At 37.4% G+C, this 24,293-nt stretch overlaps 1 protein-coding gene and 1 long non-coding RNA gene across 2 annotated transcripts; one reads left to right on the top strand and one right to left on the bottom strand.

Annotated features, from left to right (window-relative positions):
* Window positions 1-1,799: 1,799 nt before the first annotated feature.
* LOC121904400 lies at window positions 1,800-7,616 on the bottom strand. The gene is made up of 4 exons (XR_006098217.1): window positions 7,439-7,616; window positions 4,792-4,795; window positions 3,891-4,011; window positions 1,800-2,169 (listed from the first exon to the last, which is right to left on the bottom strand). It is a non-coding gene; the product is annotated as an uncharacterized LOC121904400 (long non-coding RNA).
* mccc2 (methylcrotonyl-CoA carboxylase subunit 2) lies at window positions 7,022-24,153 on the top strand. Its single transcript, XM_042422129.1, has 17 exons — window positions 7,022-7,252; window positions 9,339-9,405; window positions 10,462-10,546; window positions 10,885-10,986; window positions 11,322-11,449; window positions 11,863-11,975; window positions 12,874-12,987; window positions 13,254-13,318; window positions 14,685-14,784; window positions 14,896-14,991; window positions 16,096-16,168; window positions 16,255-16,331; window positions 18,257-18,323; window positions 19,499-19,655; window positions 20,568-20,682; window positions 21,793-21,878; window positions 23,704-24,153. Exons 1-17 carry the CDS (start codon window positions 7,121-7,123, stop codon window positions 23,819-23,821), a joined length of 1,695 nt encoding a protein of 564 aa, XP_042278063.1. The 5' UTR covers window positions 7,022-7,120; the 3' UTR covers window positions 23,822-24,153.
* Window positions 24,154-24,293: the final 140 nt, after the last annotated feature.

Genomic DNA, 24,293 nt, shown 5'->3' with positions numbered 1-24,293 from the left:
ATGCAATTAATTATAATGAAGATACTCAAATAAACCAAACAGTATTTGATTAAAGACTATGCAATGAGAGAAAGTGGCAAGGTTCTTGCATAAATTTATGGTGGCTGCAATATTACAAAGTTCTGCAACAATGCTGAAAAATATTTTGTTTGGAAGTATCTTTTGACTCCTCTCTACCTGCCCAGCTGAAGAAAGTGACCTTGTCTCTCCTCCATGGTGTTACAGTGTGCATTAAAGAGGAATTTTCTGTATCTTTGAAGATTATCCATGGCATTTGATAGCAGAGATGAAAAATGGGCAAGTGTGGGTGAGATGGACTTAAGACACAGGTTTACCTACAGTCAGCAGTAGCAAATTCAGCCCTTTCTGCAGAATGATATTAAATGTTCATGACAGAGCACTTGACTTATCCAATGTTCTTTACATATTTCAGCCCTCATTTCACTCCTCTGTGTATTACAACCTGTTAATGGACTCATTATCAACCTGCCTCTTTTCTATGTGCGCTCAGAGCATTAATATTCTAATATTCTCCTTAACAACCTAATGCTATTGCACCAGTACACTGGACAGACCTGCAGTCAGCCACAGCAGGAATTAATTTAGCATTTAAGGTTATTCCATTGAGCTCTGGCTCTTCATGTCTCTTCAATATACTCTGCCCTTGAAAAAAAAAACTCCCAGCAAAACAACCAGAACAATAGTTTTTAGTTTGTCCTTTGGTTTTTTGTTACTTTATGGCCCCTTGACTAAATACTAAATCTACTGAAACACTCTTCTCTTGCCTACTCTAACCTACTTTTGAACTTCTAAACCTGCAATCTGCCTCTGAATCCTTCCTTTGCCCAAACAGAGTCGATACTTGACTGAATCAACAGGCCACATACAGTATCCACAGTATCTGTATCCACACATGTAGAGATAGAATACAGTGAGTAGTACCAGTAGTGGATGATATTAATAACACAATAATTATTGCTATAAATCCTCTGTGTCCTCTTGAAAGTATAGTGTGACAAACTTTTTTGCCAGAAAAGCTCTAGTTTTTGACTCGTGGTGTGTGGCAGGCATACTCCACATCCATATTAAGTGAGAAGGGAAACAAGGGTTTCAAGTGTTTTAGTGTGGCATTTTAGTGCAAGCTGACAGGTCAGTGCTAGTCTCTGTCTAACCTCCCATTGTGAACGTGCTGTGTTCATGTAGAGCACAGCGCCGGACTGTTGAAGTGGATTAAGTGATCTAAGTGAGGGCTGTGGAGGAGGACGCTCCACCATTACAGTGAATGATACTCCTGTTACAGCTCTCCAACCAGCACTTCAAACAGCCAAAAGTGGGAGAGAAGGAGGAAAGGTGGGGATGCAATGTGGGAATGAGCCACCCTACTTCAGCATTTTATATTAAGAGCTCTTGCAGCTTGCAAATTGCCCACTTTCCTGACAGACATAGAAGTTGGATTAAACAAACAGGCCACACAATAGCAAGACAGTGTTTAATAGTTTGCACATGTTGCGTCATGTTGTGGTACAATTGGCTCATAAAGCTCCAAGGATACCATTATTTTTGCTTCACAGAGACTTCACACTTGGATGTTAAAATTATGCTAGTTCACAGCCACCATTGTCATATTTATTGTCCTTTTACAGACCCTCATGTCCACATTGGGGACCCAACAGTCTGCTGGTGGTATGTTTGTAAAGTACCACTTTACAGAACCATTACAATACTCTACTAACTTCAAAGCACTGTCAGAATTGCTCTTAATTAATTCACTGCTTCGGCACACTCAGGAAGCTCTTGGACTCTGGGTGCAACAGAGTGAATATTTTCATTGCAGGAAGTTAAGAAGACTAGCGGGTCTGTGAGGCTGCACTTAGGAACAGCACAGCAGTGTTTTTGCGCTAAATGCTTACGTCAGCAAGATGACATGCTCAAAATGAAAATACTAATGCTCATGTTTGGCAGATATAATGTTTGCCATCTTAGTGGCATGCTAATGCTTGCTAATTAGCTCACATAGCAGGCTACAACTGATAGGAAAAAGTAGTTTTGCAGGTACCGTATTCTATTAGTTTTGTAAGTATTGGACAAACTAAAAATGAACTGATGATGGTGCTATATGGAAAGTCAGGGGATCTCCAAAGTTGTTCCAATTCATCCTGAGGGGGGCATCTGTACCAAGATAAAACATGACAATTCATTCAATAGTTGTCATATTTCACTAAAAACTAAAGATGTCAACCTCATGGTGGCGCTAGCGGAGGAGTCAGGGGATTACCAAGTCATTGGGATCCATCCTGTGGGCATCATGAATATTTGTACAAAATCTCATGTCCATCAAAAGGTATTTTAAGTCTCCCTTCACTCAAAAATGCTTTTTGTTACTTCAGTTTGATGTTTGAGCTCCACTGTGCAGAATGATATATGTATGTGCTCTAGAAGGCTGTTTTCTGTGGTAAGTTTTCTCTGTGCACACCTTAAATCTGAGTTTAAGGGGCGGCCTATGAGCATGATTCGTGTCACCACAACTAGTTTGGAGTCAATCAAGGGCCAGATGTGGTAACTTGAACCCTCCAGTGCATTTACACTTAGAATGGACTTTTCAGGGAAGTGGAAACATCCAACATATTTTCATAGATTCTTGATTTTTCAAGCAGTAGGTTGCAGTAGCAGTAGGTCATTTTAAGGACTGGTGACATGCTAACTAAACATTATTTTGTGGAAAAAACATGTCAGACACAATTTATTATTGCAAGCAGAGGATTTTATTGTCTTAAAATATGTCTAGAGAGGATCTTTGAGTTTGGACCACAGTAGTGGACTAACTGACAAACTGTAGATAATCACCCAAACACCAAATACCAGCTGACTTGGCACCTTCAACCAAAGAGGAACCAATAATCTAAAATAAAACATTTTAGATACTACTTCATCACCAATTAAAACACATTTTTTTGTCCATTTTAGCAGAACATTCTTGCCCTCCTATGACCACTCTATAAAAGTGGTCTTTCTTCTCCTACAGCACCAGGCATAGTTGCTAGGAGATTTCTTTTAAGGAAACCTCAACACCTGGTAACAGGAATGGGGAGGTAAGTGAACAACATCATTCCTTTCCAGTGTCTGCTGTGCTTTGATCATAAAACCTCAGCTGAACATACAATCACTGGTCATGCTTTTGATGGGATACACAAAATCCCCGGAGACAAGATGCTGCTGTGTATCTCCTGTCTGTTGTTCTCTTGAAGATGCTGCACAAAAGAGACAATTACCTCCGGAAATGCCAGGATTTTTTCCACTTAAATAATGAACATGGACGCGTCTATCATCTATCTATCATAATAACTGGCCTTTATACTCTATTAGCACATTACAGACAACTTTATATGCCCTGCAGGCACAAGACATTACCTTATAACTCATGATCAGAGAAACCTCTGCTTTAACATCATAATAGAGTAATAGAAACCTGAGGCTAATATGCTCCAACCACACAGAGGACCAGCAAATAAACAAACAACTAACAAGCAAGACAATAAGGTTATAAGGTGAGGTCTTGTCACCATGCTAGCATTTCTGTCCACCTATTCACATTAATGCACGCTAGGATGAAGGTCTGTCCCCACCAAAAATATAAAAGAAACAATGTTCCCAGTGCAGCAGAAATGTGTCTTACTGCACTGGAAGATGTGACTTCCATAAAAGGAAATTCATGTGAATGTAGAATTTTTTCCTTTGGTATTTGGAAGACCAGGTATGCTATGTATTCAGGTTGTACTTTAGTGTATTTTTAATGAGATTATATCACAGTTATGAGGCTCATAGTATCCTCTTTTAAGGCCTTGTATTGCATTTGAACTCACACAAATGTGTCCTTGTCATATCTGACTTACTAATTTTCACCCCCTTCCATTTTTCACCTCGTCAGTCCCATCACATCTGTGAAAAAGATTGGATCAGGGTACAGGGAGCGCGTCCATCAGCTTATCTGGTGGAGTAAATTTGACGGTGATCCTGTAATGAGATGAAAGATTTGTAAGGAGCTTTATACTTTCAAGCGATTCAAAGGGACATTTCTCGCAACAACTGATGCTGCTAACAATTTCCTGCCCTGTTACAGGGTGGACTGATGATTAATTCATGTCTCTGCCGTCTTAACGAGGTTGTGCCCGTTAGTGGGCGGGAGGGGGGTGCACTCTGCAGCGCTTTGATATCCTACATTCAAGGCTGTGTCACAGATTAATGACTTCTTTGAGCTGTGAAACGAGCATCATTATCTCTTTCTAAAAAGGGAAGGATGAGAGATTTCAGCTCAGCTTGTATTAAGACAGGAGAGGAATCAGTCACCGTGTGTGTATGTGTGTATATGTGTGTGTGTGTGTGTGTATGTGTGTGTGTGTGTGTGTGTAAGAGAGAGTGTCTGTGTGTGTGTGACTGAGAGTGAGTGACACTTGAACATTTTATTGCTCAGCAACCTGCATCTGAGAAAAAAGTCTGAAGCAGATTTTTCTGTGCACATTTCAACCCAAACCAGCTATGAATGTTTGTTAATATGGATATTGTGCTTTTTTTTAAAATTTAGTCAAAGAGGCACTCCTCTGGCACTCCCATAAAGTTAGGGGACTTGTGAGAGACATGTAAAGATAACATCATCAGGCTTATTTTCTCAGACTTCAGATATCACCCTCTAGACCCTCGAAAGACACGTTTTTGTTTCTGAGTTTTGGTGTGGATACTAAAATTCTACCTTTTATGATTCCTTAATTTGAGAAATATAGATTTTTTTTTTTTTACAAACCTTTTTTTAATGGAAAAAGTTCCTCTTTCCTCTTGAAACGAAAAAACTGGCTGTCCTTATCCATCATTAGTTTGAACTGTGGATATGATATGTAAGTTTTCTTTGTCTGATAGTTTAAGATGCATTATTAGCTTTGGTAACTTGTGATTCATTATTTACTGTAAGTTTCAGTAGTGGTTAAGTTATCATTTCATTAGTATGTTTAGACAATACTTGTGTTTGAAGTTAGACTATCTTTGTTGGATTATCAATATATTGGAATTAGGAAGTATGATGTCTAGATTAATTTTTTATGTTATCCTTTTCTTCCATTGTCATACAAACCAGTTTAAACTATTCCTTATTTAAAAAAGGGACTGGAAACCCTTGGTCTTTGCTCATATGTCCTAACAGACAAGCCATTTAGTTGATTTGTATAGGATATCAGTATTCAGTCTAAAGATTTTTACACTTATGCTGCATGAAATGGACTGGTGGGCAACAGTTTTGAGGTCAGCTGGGGTGAAATTGCTATTGCCGTCAGAGTACAACCATACGGCCAATAACACCATATCACATCTTTGTTGCTATATATGATCAAACCAAAAGTTAAAATGTGAGATTATATTTTACAAAATTCTTTGCTTGATACCATGATTTTCCATATGTTTCATGACTAAAGGGACAATCTTTCTTTCTTTTTCATCCAACCTATGTGTGCTAGTCAACCACTTTCCTGCACTCCACTCCCTGTCATGAAAATATTTTATTTAAATTTTTTTTTTTCCACTTTTAAGAGGCTTTTCATGCCTCTACATCTATTCTGTCTCTTCACAGCTGCAGCAGTGAGAAGGGTTCAAGGGTCGCGGCAAAGTAGAGCGAGCTGGATGAGTGAGAGGGTTTAAGTTCACACAGAGAGTGGAGGATTGTATATTTCCTAAGAAAACAGGAGCAGCCATTTGAGTGGAGGTCATAGACATTTCTATGCACGCTGACAGAATAGGTGGAAGCGTTGGAGGAGAAAGGCCTCTTAAAACTAAATGAACTAAAAGGTTTGAATGCTCTTCAGCCTATACTCTGCCAAATGTACTCTACCTCAGAATAAAGCACTCGGGTCAGAAAGGATGTTTTTTGAAGCTTTTAAGCCAACTCTGATTCCCACTTAAAACCAACTTTAGTTCCCATTTCTGAACGAGACAAGGCCTTTTCTCTGCATCTGTTCCGGTGTTATTGTAGCATATGACGCAAAAATAGAAATACTCTTCTAGTCTTTGTGAGTCATTTGTGATTGAATATAATAGTGAATATCAGTACAGTATGATAAATCTTAATTACACACACATTTCACATTCTGTAACAACCTAAAAACCTGATGGCAGTAGCGGCAGCTGGCAGTCTAATCAGGTAGCAACATTTTCCTCAGGACATGCCCATTCTCGTTCCACTCTGTAATTTACAATTTAAAGGCTTAACATCACCAGTTATGTTTTAATTGGTCAATTTGGTTATAATTGATTTTAAAACATATTATGGTATACATTACATTATTCCCCAATTCTGTCCCATCTCAGAAAACAAATATCAAATCCACTCTTTGAATTCTGGATACAGTGGCAGAAGAAGTATTTGGATCCTTTACTTAAGTAAAAGTAGAAATACTGTGTCTAAAATTCAAAATGTTACCTATGTAAAAGTATGGAAGTATTATCAGCAAAATGTACTTTAAGTATCAAAAGTAAAAGTAGTCATTATGCAGACTGTCATAATAGCATAATATATTGTTTGTTTTTATCACTAACACATATATGTAAGAGCATTTTAATGTTGTAGTTCATCAATGTGGAGCCAATTTTATATACTTTGGATAGATTACTACTAGTATTATACAAGTGTGTCATTTAAAAAAAAATCAAATTCACAATTAATACACTTCATTTTTGTAGCATCTTTGACACACTAATGCAGCTCAAAGTGCATAACACAAATAAATGTAGCGGGGTAGAAAGTAGAATATTTCCCTCTGAAATGCAGTGGAGTAGAAGTATAAAGTCGAATGAAATAGAAATACTGAAGTAAAGTACCTCAAATTTGTACTTAAATGCAGTATTTGACTAAATGTATTTGGTTACTGGTTGGATATCTGTAAAATTTTCAGAAAAACTCAACACTCTCCTGACATTACATTTCTGTAATTTCTACAGATGTAGTCATTGTCTGCAGCCACCAGGTGGCGATGCGGAACTTCACGTTTACTCACACTAACCACAGAGTAAGATCACTCACTGCTAGGTTAGCTAGCCAGCTAGCAGTTGCAAATTTCACGTTTAGGTTGACGTGAGCAGCAAAATGCTTCTACAGACGGTCAGACCGTGGCTGCTTCGTTGCAGGAGTCTACCTTTGGCTTGCACGAGATCTTACTACGCCGATAAAGTAGCTCGACTAGGCTCTCAGCTTGATAAACAGACTGCTGAATATCAGGTAGGTTAGCATGTTGCTAACGTCAGCAAGCCAGACTGTAACGTTAACGCCACATTTCTACTTGCTGCTAACGTTAACTGTGCTAATAGATGAGGTGTGTCACACCTGACAGATAACTGTAGAAGCAATAGCAATACTGACAAGCATTAAAATATGGTTCATGTAGTCCCTAAACCACGTATGAACAACAATGGTAGCCAGCTGAGTGTCCACAAGAGGTCAAAACCTTGAGCTTTCATTTGGTGCTCTGTCAAGGTCTAGCATCACACTATTGCTACTTTTTACTATTTTCCCTGCTAATAAGTTTTATCATCAGCGGTGGAAGGTAACTAAGTACATTTACTCAAGTACTGCGCTTAAGTACAGTTTTGAGGCACTTGTACTTTGTTTGAGTATTTACATTTTATGCTACTTTATACTTTCTACTCCACTACATTAACTTGACAGCTTTAGTTACTTTTCAGATGAAGATTTGACACAATGAGTACAATAACAAGCTTTTAAAATAAAACACATTTTTGAAGATGAAACCAGTAGTTTTCAACCTTTTTGGCTTTTGACATCTTACAAAAAGCAGTCTGTGAGTTGTAAAGAACTTCACCAAATAGTGATTTTTCCCTCTAAACCTCTCACATTGTTTCATTTCAATAAATGTTAAAATGATCCAGTATTTCATCAAAAATCAAAGAATAGAGAAAAAGTCTAAAAACTGAAAACAAATTTGTGTATCAGAACTTTGCTTTTTACTCTTTCCTCTCCCATTAATCATCTCACAACTCTCAGATTTATCTGGTGACCCTGTGGAGGGGCCCGACCCCTAGGTTGGGAACCACTGGACTAAACTAGCTAACTGTAAATAAAGTAGTTCAAACTAGCTCCACTTGCTGCTTACACACTGATGCTTCAATATTAATAATGTAATGATGTCATATATAAAAATCGGCAAATGATTTGATAATCAAATAATCTTTTTATAGTAATTTTTCAAGCAACAACTGAACATTTTCTGGTTGCAGCTTCTCATATGTAACTTTTTCTTGCTGTTATATGTATATGACAGTGAATTGAATCTCTGATGGTTTTGGACTGTTAGTCAGACAAAACAAACACATTGAAGACATCACCTTGTCCTCAAAGAAATTGTGTGAATGCAATTTCCCCCACTATTTTTTAACATTTCATAGACTAAACCGATAAATGGAGAAAATAATTGTCAGGTTAATCGATACTGAAAATAAAGTTAGCCTTACTCAGAAAGCTGTAATTTGAAAAACATTCATGCCATTTTGAGAAAAAATGCAAATGAGATTTTTCATAGTGTTTTAGGTATTAAAGATGGAAAATGATAAGTTTAAGAGATAATGTAATAATTTTAATTCAAATTTTAATTATCATTATAACCCTTGGTACATGGTGTCCTCATCTCATAATTGTTTTTTCTTTACTGATATTGTGCAGCACCAAAAAGTGTCACTTGATGGCACCACAGACACATTTTCTTCACATTCTTGTAACTTGTAGAGAGACTTGTTCAAACCAGCATAAACAGGTCTATTAAGTGGTAGTCCTGCATTAAATCAGTGTTGTTGCTGCCATGTTCTTCAACCTTTTTATTTCCCCTTGACAAATGTAGTGTTGAGAGGGTAGTAAACTTCTCTACTGCAAATTATCTAAAAGCTGAATTTTAACAATTTAATATACTCTGTAATCAGTAGAACTTGTTCTATTTTGTCATGGAAATATTATGATGTTGTCCAACTCAGTGATGATTGGGTGTTATTGCAGGTGTTTTCAGTTAAAGGCACTATTCTTTTATATAATTCCCTTTATAAATCAGATCGGTGGTCACTTTAGTTTGTATTTGACAGACCTGACTATGTGACAGATTGCTGTTTGGGCTGAATGATTTTTTTATTAAAATAATAATTAATAATTACGTATTTCTGTCATTAACACTTGCCTGCCATTCTGTTTGGGTTAAATTATTGTAGTCAGCAGTTTCTGGATGTGGTGCTTTCTGCCACTAATTGTCATCAGTAGAAATCATTTGATCACTTGACAAACAAAATCTCTTTTTGTTTTTCAGGAGAATTATGAGCGAATGCAAGTTCTTGTTGATGAATTGAAATGCCGGACAGAGAAGGTTAAACTGGGTAGGTCTGAGCTCTTGACAGATTACACACTATACACAGTTTCTTCATGATATCTAAAGTTAAAAAAAAAAAAATCATCACTGCATGTTTTTTTTATTTCACCTATTCAAATTAATGTCCAAATATGGGCTATTTGGATGACAAAAGTGTTAAATAAAAGCCCTTTCTTACTTGTATCTGTTCCAGTTGTACTATTCAGGGGCCGCCAGTAGATATTAAAGGGGACCTATAATGCTTTTCCTTATTTTCTGTCATACATATAATGTTACAATGCTAGATGTTCATATTAAACATGGCCAGAGTTTCAAATAATGAGGTAAATGTTTGTAAAAGTAATCCATGTGAGCAGAAAACTAAGGCTTCAGACTTCTCTGAATGCTCAGTTTCCAACGTTTTTTTTCAACTTTTAAGTAGAGCTGACTTCAACTTGTGGATTTGGATTTGAGAAGTTGACATTTGGAGAAAGAGAAAAAAGAAGTGAAATCCTGCTACTATAGTTTATTTACGTAGCGTCCAGAGCTGGCGGAAGTCAGCTGTGATGCAGCTTCGTGAAGCTGACCAATCAGAACAGAGTGGGCTCATTGAGAGGGGGGCCTTAAAGAGACGAGAGCTAAAGCGGCCTCTTTCAGACAGAGGCTGAATTGAGGGGCTGCATAAAGGGCCAATATAAGACCAATAAGGATTTTTTGAACTGTGAAACTGCAAAGCTACTCAAGTGGAGTCCCCGAATAGAAATATAGAGCTGGAAATGAGAAATGAGATTTTAAGGATCAGTTTTTATGTGAAAATATGAAACCACTCCTTAATCCATTGCCTGACAATAACAATTCATTCTTCTTCAACTTAGTTGAATGTGACCATTACCAGTTACACTTTAATTTAGATTGTCCAGTGCTGATACTCACCTAACTATCATGAGATTATAACATATCACAACAATGACTTTCAGGACAGATACAATAAAGTGGAACGCTTTTGTGAGTTAACACAGGATAGTCAGTTAAATATCAGCATTCAAATGTTCAGTTAACATGTTATTTATTTTTATTGTTCCAGGTGGGGGAGAAAAATCCAGAAGACTTCATACTTCTCGTGGGAAACTCTTGCCTAGAGAGCGTATAGACAGACTCTTGGATCCGGGGTACTGTCCTCTTCTTCCATCCTTGCTTTTTTTTTTGACACATTCAAAATTTAAGGCTGAGTCATACCCAGCAGACTGGATGCATAAAAATTTGTAGTGCTCTGGTTTGACGTCATTACACAAACCATGGGGCACACACATCCCTGTGCACTGAGAACAGGGAAAGGAGGATGGCATTGCTGCCATTTTAATCCTAAAATAATCCACTTGTTTTGTGCTCAAAACTCTTCACATTTCAAGTTTAAAAGTTTTTTTAAGGTACAAGCCAGAACATTATCCTCTCTCCATCCAAATTACTGTATTACATGATTGTATTTCCTGATTTGATTTTCTTGCAGGACTCCTTTCTTGGAATTATCCCAGTTTGCAGCATATGAGTTGTATGGAAAAGAGGAAGTGCCTGCAGGTGGAATAATTACTGGTATCGGACGGGTTTCAGGGTAAGTGCTCTTAACACTTTTGAGGTTCACCAGGGTGTCGCTCTATTAAAAGTCTTTAAAATAGTGAGAGTTGTTTCGCACAAATGTTGTCATGAATAACAATGAGTTGAATTTAACCAAAGTGTTTTGAATCTCACACTGGGAAATACTTTAAAAGATCATTTTTCGACTATGTTATAAACCTTGATTTAACACCGCAGGATCAGCTATTTTGAATTCTCCATATGTGCTGGTAGAAGATACAAAACTGGCTGCAGATTTAGCAGTCTATGATAATTACATGGAGTGTTACCTTCATATTTATATCTTCATTGTTTTTTTTTTATTTCTCACAGGGTAGAGTGTGTCATTGTTGCAAATGATGCTACCGTCAAAGGGGGAACCTACTACCCAGTTACGGTGAAGAAACACCTGCGTGCACAAGAAATAGCCCAGCAGAACCACTTGCCATGCATTTACTTAGGTGAGTTTTTTATATTTTGCATAGACTTGGACAAACACAAAGAAAATACCCACAAAAGGGGGGAAAACGCTCTTTTTATCCGCGCCACCAGCATGAAGTCGTTAAACAGAAATGTTGAGTATCAGTAGCTGGGTAAAATGAGCAACATAACATTTTCATAGTGATTAAATTCACTAACTTTGCCAGTCAGGTCTCCTCTGCAGTTGTTCCAAAGTCAAAGGGCCCTGTGGAAAAAGAGACAGGTTTTCTTGTTAGTGTAGACTTGTAGCATCCCAGAAGGACCTGGTTTAGGGTTTCAGACTGCAGTTCATCGTAAAAGGGAAGATAAAATGTCTGTAATAGAGCCAGGAGCCAGATGTTTAATTAATAATCAGTGACATCTCTACATATCCTGATCTTCTTGACTCCTTTAGTGGATTCGGGAGGAGCCAATCTACCCAGACAGGCAGATGTCTTTCCAGACAGGGATCACTTTGGACGCATTTTCTTCAACCAGGCCAGGCTGTCGTCAAAGGGGATAGCACAGGTGATGCTGATGTTTGGTTGGTAAATTGTATTTCACATGTCGATCACATAACGCATTTACATTTAAAGTGGCATAATGGAACTTAAACACCTCGGCTTCATGTTTTGCTCGTCTCCTTTTGGAAAGTCGATACATGGACCTGTTTTTGTAGTAAATGCAGAAAAGGTTGTCTGAAAAATTATATTAGACAGAGCAGGGATGGTAAATTTAAACGATCTGCACGGCTTAAGGTTATTCATCTTTTCATTGTCTGCAGGCAACCAAAATCCATCTTGCTATTGACTACCGAAGAGACATCCTTCCCCTCTTGTGTTTAAGGGAAGGAAAAAAAAAAACAAGGCTGTTTGTGTGAGAGCTAATAAATGCAGATAGTGCTGTAGAGAAATCAGGTCTTGCACTCAAATCTCTCAAGAAGACCTAGAGGTGATGACCACACCTGAATATATTCAGACCTCACAATATTGAATGCCCATTGATTCATGTTAATATCATCTTGAGGCTAATCTTGTTTTCTTAGGACGTTTTTTTTTCTTCTTCTAGTCATATTTATTATTAATGCCAATTTTACCACTGAATAACAGCATTAAAATTTACAATTATAGCTGTCCATCCCCGTAATGTTTTTAATCTCATATACAATTCAGATATTTGCTGAAATGCGCCATGATAGAAATGATTATTGAAACAGAATATCTACTGGTTCTACTGGTGTAGAACTACAAATGTTTCTTGAAACTCAATTTTTCTAAGAGTGAGCAGGTTTTAAATGTGTTTCTTGCTCTGTCAAATAAATCGCCCATTCATTTGAAATCTTTCATGTCTTGTCAGTCTTAGATAGTCACTCTGAATACTGAACATGTTCTGCCACTAGACTTATTCTGTTTCTGCACTCTTTCAGATTGCAGTTGTGATGGGTTCCTGCACTGCTGGAGGAGCATATGTACCGGCTATGGCAGATGAAAGCATCATTGTGCGGAAGCAAGGAACCATTTTCCTTGGAGGACCTCCACTGGTTTGCAAATTTGTCTTTTTCTTCAACTGTATGGCAATAGGATGAAAAAATATTACATTTTATAGAGTCATGTTGGCTCATAATCCTGTTAATCAATTGGTGGTGTGTAAGCAAAGCTATAGTTTTGAACTACTTTGAAAAGAAAGGTCAAGAAATAACTAATATGTTTGTTTACTGCACATAAGTGATGGAATATATAACAAGGATAATGTGCCTGTTAGTATTGTTCCTTTTTATTGAGAATCTCTGCGCCTTTGTATTTACAGGTCAAAGCTGCCACTGGGGAAGAAGTTTCTGCAGAGGACCTTGGTGGTGCTGATCTTCACTGCAAGTATGTAATGACAGCATTTCTTCATGACATTGCATTTATAGGTCTGTGATCCCAAGTTTTTGCTTTCAAGAAGGTGTTGTTCATCTATTAAAATGCTGGTTTAGTCCATAGAAATACTGTTATCTCTGCCTTAACCCTAAAATCCCTCTGAAATAGATTGTTTTTTATATAAAATGTATATTCTGAATATGATTTTAGAGTCAGTGTACAATATTCTAGTGACGCCTGGGTTGACACAGACAATAGGTTGTTCTGTTATTTGAATTGTGTAATTTCACAGACAAGTTTTTCACTTCACTTAGATCCCAGTATTTATGAAAATAATTTTATAGTACAACAAAATGGACAAAAGCTCAGTGGTGCAAATTAGCAGCTTTAAAGAGTAACTACACAGTCAAATTCTGCTAGCTCCCTCCATCCCACCATATTTTAAATATGCAGCAGAGGACTTCACAGGACAACGACTGTAGGGGTCGTGGCCTCCTGGTTACATAGTGTGTGACACGGGAGGTAAGGGGACACCAGCCAGAATGACTTACCTACAATGTGAGACTGACCACTGCTCAGTGTAGCATGAATAGCGATGTAGAGCTGATAGTCAGAGCTAACCAGCCGTGAGCAGCTGCTGTCAGACTCTGCGTGTCCGTGCTGGAAGCACAGAGAGTCCGCTGGAGCTTTGACAGTCACTAGAAGCACATTCATGGTCCTTTGTAAAAGTTTCTGTGTGGTACCTGTGTTGTAGCTGAGCTACAACCCTGCTATTTATCGTGGTTAATGTTACTGTCGTCAACCCTGAATATCTTGTAAAGCTCAGGTAGTTATTGGCGGATCCATGTGCTGTGTTGACTGCCACAGAAAAGGAATAAATCTTTTGTTTATTTGCATAGCCATGGTTCTCTGAGTGGCATGACATCGTCTCTCTGCCGACTCTTATCAGACTTGCCAACGCTACCAGCAGGTCTGTGTGAGGGGCACAAACTGGGGCTTCAGTAAGCTGATGTTCTGATATTTGTACTTGGCAGCAGCTGATATAAAATATACCTCGGAGTCTTGCCTATTACATCATGATTAGAGTATTCGGCTGAACTGAATTTTCAAATCCAAGCAGACAGAAATAAGCTATCATCTGTATTAAAATCATATGACGATATAGACCTATGTGATTATGTGTACAGTGTAAAAAAGTTACCCTTTAAATATTGTAGTTTATTAAAAAAACAAAACAATTAACATTTCTCTTTTTTTCTCTTTTTTATTTTACTGTGCATCGATGAAACACATGCTCCCATGTACATAGTTATTTGCTAAGTTATGATTTATGTGCTGTGATCATCTCACTGTGATTGATTTGCTGCTTATTTTACAGAAAATCAGGTGTGACAGACCACTATGCTTTAGACGATAACCACGCGCTCCATTTAGCAAGGAAGACAGTGCGAAGCCTCAACTACAGGAAAAATATCGAGGCAAGTCCAATGATGACAATCATTATAAAGTGTCACATTTTATTGTTCAAAAGGGGATGATGTCTGTAGCACATCTTGATGTGGATTCTGTCTGTTTTTTATATTTTACAGGTTACTACAGAACCTACTGAAGCCCCTCTCTTCCCTGCTGATGAACTCTATGGCATAGTTGGAGATAACCTGAAACGCAACTTTGATGTCAGAGAGGTACTATATTTGTCTGGTTTCCTGTCCGGAAATAAGGACAGGAAAAAATGTCTGATTTGAACATGGCAACACTTAAATATAGATTTTTTTTTTTCAGCTTGACTTTCTGTTCTGGTGGGTTGAGTCACTTTTGAAGTAATAAAACACTCAATGAGCTCCCACTTCTATTTAGATTAGTATTTAGACCTTTATTTGGATGAAACTTTTCCATGATGTCCTTTTGTTTAATGTGTATTTAGAAGAGCATTAAATAAACCCATTTGTTACAGTATTACTACTTGAAAATTAGACCTATAGAGTATAGACTTAGTACCACTGTTTTATACTTAAGATTTATTATGAAGCAAACCTTTTACAGGTAAAGAAGGCACTTTAAACCAATGTTTAGCTGCAGAGTCCCTCTATGGACGACTGGCTTCAATCACTTTGTTTTTGCTTTGTCTGGCACAGCTCGCCAGATGTTCTCATTTGGTTTAAAGCCTGAGCCTTTGATTCTTGATGTGGACCCGGGAGCAAGAATTACTGCTAACTCTAGAAATGTCAAACTGTTTGTAGTGTAGAACAGTATTGGCACTCCATTTAGGATGCAAGATCAACTGGCTGGTCGCACTTTACTGGAGTTTTCAGCTGTAATAGCCTTTTTAGCACAGTGTTAAATCATCCATCCATCCATTTTCTTTACCACTTATCCTCTAGAGGGTTGCAATGGAGCTGGAGCCAATCTCACCTGGCGGGGAACACCCCGTACAGGTCGCTAGTCAGTCACAGGGCTAACATATAGTATAGAGACAGACAACTATTCATAGTCACATTCACACCTGCGGGCAATTTAGACTCATCGGTTAACCTAACTTGCATGTTTTTGGTCTGTTGGAGGAAGCTGGAGTACCCGAAGAGAACCCACGCAGGCATGGAGAGAACATGCAAACTCCATACAGAAGGGCCCCAGCCATTGTTAAATCACTTTAGTAAAAATAATTCAACACACATAACTGGTGTCATAACATAATTTTGTTTTATAATAAAAAGGATACAAGTATTGCTGTTGCTGTTGTTTGACATGTTTTTATTGGCTTTAACTTTGTTTTATTCATTTGATTACAGGTCATTGCCAGAATTGTAGATGGGAGTAAATTTGATGAGTTCAAGGCTTTCTATGGAGACACTCTTGTTACAGGTATATTCAATAATATTTTCCTTTGTCTACAGCACAGATAATTATGTGACTGATAATTATTTGACTTTCAATATCTACCCATTCAGGGTTTTCAAGAATATTCGGTTACCCAGTCGGAATCATCGGCAACAACGGAGTCTTGTTTTCAGAGTCTGCGAAAAAGGTAAAATTGTACCCAAAGATAATTGAAACAGTAACTTATTGAGTAAAAATTGAGCTCCTTTGCTTCAGAAAGTTCACACCATCACTACAGTGTTATTAGAAAACCTCAAATTTGCCTATATTTTAACTAAATGTTCAGATTGTGCATGGTACTGCTTTGATCCTGTGATTTTTATGAACAAACATAATGACAACATACAAACAACACCTGTGTGTAAAGAGTAAAAAGCTAAGCCTCACAATTGTGCTGAATTTTCAAAGCACCAAGCAATGTACTGGAAATGTGCCTCTCTAAATGTCAATGACTATAACAATACTGAGGCAGTTCTGATAGTATTTTCCACAGAGATTTGCTGCTTACATCACTGAATACCAAAAATTTCTCTCTTGAGGGAGCTTTAGTCTTCGTAGATGGTTTGTTCTGACCCTTCACAGTCGAGGCGCTGAGGTTCCCTCATACAATAAGCTCTCAAATTGCACTTGTCTGTGCTATCTCATGAGTACTCTGAATGGTATTGTAATAACGTAGCATTTAGAAACCATGGACAAGGGACAATCATAATTTTCATTCAATATAATTCACTTAATTTGCAAGCCAATCTGCCGTGAACACAGCTGAACTTTACACAGGCTTAGGAAAGACGAGGAGATGAATTTGTGATTATAGACTAATAAGTTTTTCAAACGCATTCTGAATTCGATTACAAGCTCGACCTGAAAAGAAAAAAAAAAAGGTTTCTTTGATTCACTTTTCTGTGAGGTCTCAATGAGACAGTGTGAGCATTGGTTATCTTATCAGTGTAATTAGTTACTGTCGAAAGGGACTGACAGTGCTTCAGACAGATGTGGAACAGACATGCACAGAGAGCATATCCAAGAAAAATCAATAGTGCACCTGCATTTCGAGATGCATTTTTGAGACACCCTTTCATCACTTAAGAAATGCCTGGACTTCTATTATACTAACTGTTAAGTTGTTAAAAGCTTCTCTACTGGTATTTGTGTTTGTGAGAAGAAGAGGTAAGAGAAAAAAAGATTACATTTCTGTTGTTGTGTGCACATTTGGGAGCAAACTGATGGATCCTTTTTTCACCAAGTGACGGTTTCTAATAGGCAGCCATCTTTCACATTGTTTCCCACTTTGTTTACACTTCCCAATGCAAGGCAGGTGGCTTCACTGAAAGAAAGCCAGCAGAGAAACTGCCAAAATAAAGAAAACACCTGAGTAATTTAGCAATACAAAGTATATGGAAATGAGGGGTCTCTGCACCGTGCACAGTCTTTTGTGCTTGTTTGCCTGTACAATAGGCATTCTGGCAGCTCTGCGTTGTGCAGCGCGTTTTTCTGGCGAGACTGAAGGCCATTCACCTCCTTTCGAATTCAAAGTAAAATCTAGAAAATGCAAAGCCAGTGTGAAGCCAGACGACCTTCCTCGCATGTTGATAAATTTCTGTCCTGACTGGTGTCGTCTCAGATGAAGATGATGATTTAAGGTGAGGCAAACTGCTCACAGGACACACACTTATTGAATAGTTTATGTCATTGCTCTTTGATTCAGTCACCAGATCTCAGCAAACTGATTGCTTGGGAGATTTGATAGCATCACTTAAAGGACCAGTGTGTAAGATTAAGGGGGATCTGTTGGCAAAAATGGAATATAATACTCATAAGTATGTTTTAATTAGTGTGTAATCACCTGAAACTAAGAAGCAAAGTTTTGCAGCCACCGTAGGTTTTTCTATACGTTTGGAGGGGTACTCAAGTTGGTTGCAATCTGCAACTCCACTGCTAGATGCCACTAAATTCTACACACTGGTTCTTTAAGATAGGAAAAGTACATGTCTGTGTTTTTCCCCTCTGGACAGTTATTTTTTTACAGGCAGGAATATACTACTACTATTCATTGAATATTTAATTTCTTTTCAGGGGACGCATTTCATCGAATTGTGCTGTCAACGAAACATTCCACTTATTTTTCTCCAAAACATAACAGGTCAGTGGGAATTCTTAAAGGATGTAGCTGGCATATTTTTCTTAGTGTCAGTGAAGCTGATGCACAGAGCCAAACCAACAATGAATTGATCCTACTTACAATTATTGTGTGTGCATCCACAGCCTGATACATGTTATTCCTCTGTGCTCTAGACCTCCACTGTTGCCCAAATACTATTAAAAACAAATCAGTGAGCCACACTGTTGCACTGGGTCACATGTTACTTCACCCCGAAGAGTGACTTGTTTGTTTATTTAGAAACGGCTCCAAGTTTATTGATGGATTTATAAGAAAAATCTGTTAATATTCCTACACTGTGCTCTATGCGGAGTATATTCAAAAATAATATTCTGGGGGTAAAAAGAAACATCTCCAAAGACTAATAATAGTGATCAAGGTTTCAGGTTCCTGAGAGTAGTTCTGTGTAAGTCAGACGCCGCTGTGTATGTTCCTGAGCGCTGATATTAGTCTTTGGAGCTGTTTCTAAACAAACTAATGTGCCCAAAACTCTTTTGTGGTGAAGGAACATGTCGCCCAGTGCAACACTGTGGCTCAATGGTCTACAGCACAGAGGAATAAGATATATCAGGCTTTGGATACACACATAATATTTGTGAATATATCAATTCATTGTTGGTTTGGCTCTGCACATGAGATTTGTCAACAATAAGAAAAATATATTGCCCACCTTATCCTTTAATATCTGAGGTTTTGGGATTATTGTTATCTGATATTTTGTTCTGTTATGGTCCTTTTTGTCCCCTGCTTGCAAGTTTCTGTTTTCTACCCATCACCTCAGGTCAGATGTGAACAAAACAAGGATAATAATCATAAATAGTCAATTTAAGTTGTTAAACAATTGTCAAAACATCATGTCAGTATTGAGTTTTAAGGGATACTAGACACCTAATGAACCTTGTATTAAATACAGCATTCGGTTGATTACTGTAAAGTCATATGGAGTACCAATCAAATTGATAATATCTTAATTAATGATATTTCCATATCTTATGACATGATCTTGGAATTTCTCTCAACAAGTTCTCAGTTTTACGTGTTATCTATTGATTGTTTAATTATAATGAATCTAGATGTACTCCCATGACAACACACACAAAGACATACACGTCAGCACAGCTTTTATTTGCAATCTCTCTTTTCCATCTCTCTCTCAGGCTTCATGGTGGGCAGAGAGTATGAAGCAGGAGGAATTGCAAAGGATGGAGCCAAGATGGTGACTGCTGTTGCCTGCGCCAATGTACCCAAGATTACTGTTATCATTGGTGGCTCATACGGTGCAGGAAACTACGGCATGTGCGGTAGAGCTTACAGGTACAGTGTGAAGACTCCAGAGTTGATAAGTAGTCTGTGATAACCAGTAACATAAAAAAATGAACAAAATGGAAGTCTGGTCAAAACCTTTTACTTAAGTGTAAAGATCATTGAGCTGTGTCTGAGTTGTGCATAATTTAAGTCTACAAAATTAACTAAGTATACTCTTAATGCATGCTGCTCAGTGCATGTGGAATAATATGAGCTGAGATCTTCAATTTTTACATCTAGGTGAAAGTGACCTTCTTAAATGTCAGAAAAAGAGGCTCTCAGAATATCCATTTAGATTTTCTGAGTCGGACTGCCACTTGTTTCACTTATTATTTGTCATTTTGTTCGGAAAATATCACCCGACTGTATTGTTTCCGAGGGAATGACGTGACGCAAAGAATTATGTGACTGACGGTTTTGATTGTATTGTGGCCAGAGGCTGCTTACTTATTTTTTTTCAGCATTGTGTGCACCTTTCATTTTAAGATAGTGGAATTTTCATCCATTGTAGGAAAACAAGCTATTGTCAGATTGAAGGACTGAATTATATTAAACGTTTCTTATCTGTGTCTCACTCATGTTTTTGTCCTTTCTGCTTTCCAACAAGTTAAATAAAAAAATAAATATTGGCATGCATGCTCTTGTAACATTTAAAAGCAGCACAGATGAAGATGATAGCATTTTAGAATATTTATGTTAGCGCTCACCTTTGGCTGGACTTTTTTTTTTAAATTATTCAATATTACCCAAGTGGTACATTTCCCACTTAAGCACTCATAAATCATATTTTGCTGTAGTCGTCATCACTTGGAATTAGATCCTCATCACTGCAGATTTGTTTTTTGTTGTTCTCAGTTGTTGTTGACTATTCTGGCTGAGGAAAAAACAAGCAAACTGACCCTTCCGTTTTCTCGTTCACAGCCCCCGATTCCTCTACATGTGGCCAAATTCTCGAATCTCCGTAATGGGCGGTGAGCAGGCCGCCACTGTCCTGGCCACCATTACCAAGGATCAGCGGGCACGCGAGGGAAAGGAGGTAACAATTCACATTAATCATCTCTTCTGTGCTTCAGTTGAAAGGCTTAAAATAGGTTTTGTGGATATGCTGCCAAAAGCATAAACATTATGAAAGACACTTTTCTTTCAGTAATGGTTTGACATAGCACTTATACAAGGATCAAATTATATCAGTGTTAAATGTTACATTGATGACTTATCCTGAATAGTGCAGTCATCAAATGGCTGTAATTAAACTGTGTCAGGTATGCTGTTAGGGGTGTATTAAGAGCACATTAATAGCTTCAGGATGACACCTCACATCAGTGCCCTGATGGTAGGCGTTTCAATCAGTGATGCTTAAGAAACAGTATACACCATTAAAATGACTGAAAAGGTAGCAAAAACTAATTAGAGGTTCATTTTCAAATATATTTCAAATGTCAATCTAATTTACTCTTTTTTTTACCACCTTTGCTCTACTTGTCATTATAGTTGAACTTTATAAATCAACACATTTCTTGATGATGTTGTCAGCAGTGCAAAACAAGGAAACAAAATTCATGAAGTAAGCAAGTCCCAACACTCATTTATTCTACCAACAGATAAACAGAAATTAACCAAGATAAAGTCCACAGAGTTTCTAGTTTATGAGGTACATTGAGCTAAAACTAATGCGATCTAACACAACAACCCAAGTTCTACCTTCATAAAGGTTATAATGTTCAGTTTTTGCTTTAGAGAGGTGTTGATTCAACTTTATGGTCATTTTGGAGGCTGTAGTTTGTGTTGCTGTTGAATTATGTTGTGCTATACTGAGGGGTATTTTTAATATTTTGTGTGTCTCATTCATATCCATGACGGTAGACTAGGAAGACCTGAAAAAAAACTTTACTGCATCGACTCAATATTTTTCGTTATTCTCATCATGTTCACAAGGATTGACTCATCATTTCCAAGCCAAGGAAACTAGCTTTCATGACACTGCTGTACGCTTTGCACACTTCAGAGAACACCTTCAGAAACGTCTTTGGCATCAGTCCTTATTGCCTCATTTTGTGTTTAAATGCGCATGACAGTAAACCTTTTTCCTTTGTGCAGTTGTCTTTGGCAAACTTACCAATTCCTTTGTTGTTACCACTTTTTCCAGTTCACAGCAGAGCAAGAGGCTGCCATGAAGGAACCGATTGTGCGGCGGTTTGAAGAGGAAGGCAGTCCGTACTACTCTAGTGCCAGGTGAGGTTCGGTCATGATGCATTTTATTTCTCAGGCAAAATGAGGCGCTCACAATCTTAGGGGCTGTAACTAACTATGAAGTTTTTCTAATATCAGTATGTCATTGCAATTCAGCACTAGTGCGAGGTGAGAGGTGGCTTACCAACAAGCCACTAGCATTTGTATCAAATTTATTTCTTCTCGATTAGACATCCTGTTGTTTTGTTTAAAATGAGCCGTCTTTCTTTTCATTTAGCCCTGTAGGCTATTTTCAAGGTGTGTGTGAGCAGAGCATCCATTAGATCATATAAGTAGTTCTTATAAAGAAAAAATACATCACATGGTGGAAAATTGTGTGGTTGTGTTTTGCAACACTGTGACAGTTCAAATGATTAAATTAGGCAGATTTTATATAACTTCTACAGGAGTGTCCTGACCAAAATAGCAGCACAACAATGACGTTTCGAAACATAAAACTTCAGGCTTACAATAAATGTGATAACTATCAAGAGCATAATGAAGATTCACAAAGTGCATACGGTGAGATCAAAAGTATTTTAAATAGCTGTGAAAGGACAAAAAAAAAACATCCTGCATTCTGTCGATCATTTGTACTGACTTTACTAATGAAGTTTCAGTTCTCTGGCCTACATCAGCCAAGATCAGACAAACAGACAAAATGCTAAAATGTGCTAGATGTCTAACAAGAAGAATCTTGTCTGCACCAGCCGTGATCCTGTGGATGTCTATAAATAGAGGCTATTAACACATTTATTGTAGAGATGATACTAGCAGAGAATGGAGATACTGATGTGTTTGGTAAAAAGGAAATTTCCAAAACTGCTGTTGACTCTATTGACCAATAATCAGGCCTAATAAAAGACACTAACTGATAACAATGACCAGTTTTTGTGTCTGAATTTGGCTCTGGTATCCTGTTAGCATTTGTTAAATTTGTGCAAGTCAACGAACCATTTAGGGCTACAAATGATTATTTTCATTATAGATTAATCTGTCAATTATTTTCTTGATTAATTGATTCATTTGGTCTATAAAATGTCAGAAAACGGTGAAAAATGACAATCACTGTTTCCCAAAGCACATGATGATGTCCTCATCATCAACAGTCCAAAACCCAAAGATATTCAGTTCACCATCACAGAAGACTACATAAACCAGTAATATTCACATCTGAGAGGCTGGAATCAGAGAATTTTGAATTTTTATCTTAAAAAATGACTCAAAACAATTATCTGTTATCAAAATAGATAGCAATTAATCTTCTGTCGATTATTAATCAACTAATCTACTAATCGTTACAACCTTTTTACTGGTGTAGAGAAATAGTGAGAATAGATCAAAACAACATCAAAGGATTTGTATGTGATTTTTTTTTTTTCGCCAGAGGAGGTTGATGATTTTCAATACACTGAATTATATTAACATTCCATAATAGGATGCAGTATTTCCTACATTAAGAGCTACAAAAAAACATTTAAGTGCAAGATTTTCATATAAAAACCACAATTATAGGTTTAGATTATTAGATTATTATGGTATGTAAGCGTCCCAATCATGGTAACTGATAATAGAATTGATTAATCTGACTTTGAATGAGCTTACTCAAAAAGAAAAAAGCAAAGTGAAGATAATATTAGAAAAGACTTGATGTTAAACTTCAACAAGTGTATTAAAACAGGAACGTGGGAGTTATTCAGAGAAGAGGAACACGTCTTGACACCCTATTAAAGAAACGGATACGAGACCTGCACAAGTATTGCAAAAAGCATCAGACAACAGCTAATATGCATATTAATGCACTTTTTTTTCTTTCTCTTTTCTACAGACTATGGGATGACGGGATTATTGATCCTGCTGATACTCGTTTGGTTTTGGGACTGAGTCTCAGTGCAGCGCTGAATGCACCAACGAAGAAGACGCGTTTTGGAGTGTTCAGGATGTAATGCTCTGTCTGTTTTTAATGGTGTAGAGCTCAGACTTTCCCCATCAGAGATGGACATGTACTGTACTTATGCTTGTAGTTTCATTTATTAATGGTAACAAAACACAGAAAAACACTAGAAAAGAAAAATCACAGTAATGGAATTGCACAACCTTGGATGTATGGGGATGTGATTGGATGATATACTGTTAAAGGACATTTTCACTGTTACGTTGTGCCTTATCTGTAACTACTCCAAGTGTAAATGCAACTGTCCTTATAAAACTGTTTCTGTGGGTGGGTATTTTTTTAATCAAATTCTGTGAATAGTTAAATATAAAAATGTGGAAAATATTTGGGTGCTGTCGTTTTTATTCAAGACCATTACTGTTGCCAAGTGATACAACACCTGATAGAGGAGTATCTGAGTGAAAGAAGTGTTCATAAGGGGGCGCTGGTTAGCTATAAATATCTTCCTCACTACAGTATACACA

Source organism: Thunnus maccoyii, chromosome 9 (genome assembly GCF_910596095.1).
Source record: "Thunnus maccoyii chromosome 9, fThuMac1.1, whole genome shotgun sequence".
Classification (NCBI taxonomy): domain Eukaryota; kingdom Metazoa; phylum Chordata; class Actinopteri; order Scombriformes; family Scombridae; genus Thunnus; species Thunnus maccoyii.
This window is presented reverse-complemented; position numbering and strand designations above follow the sequence as displayed.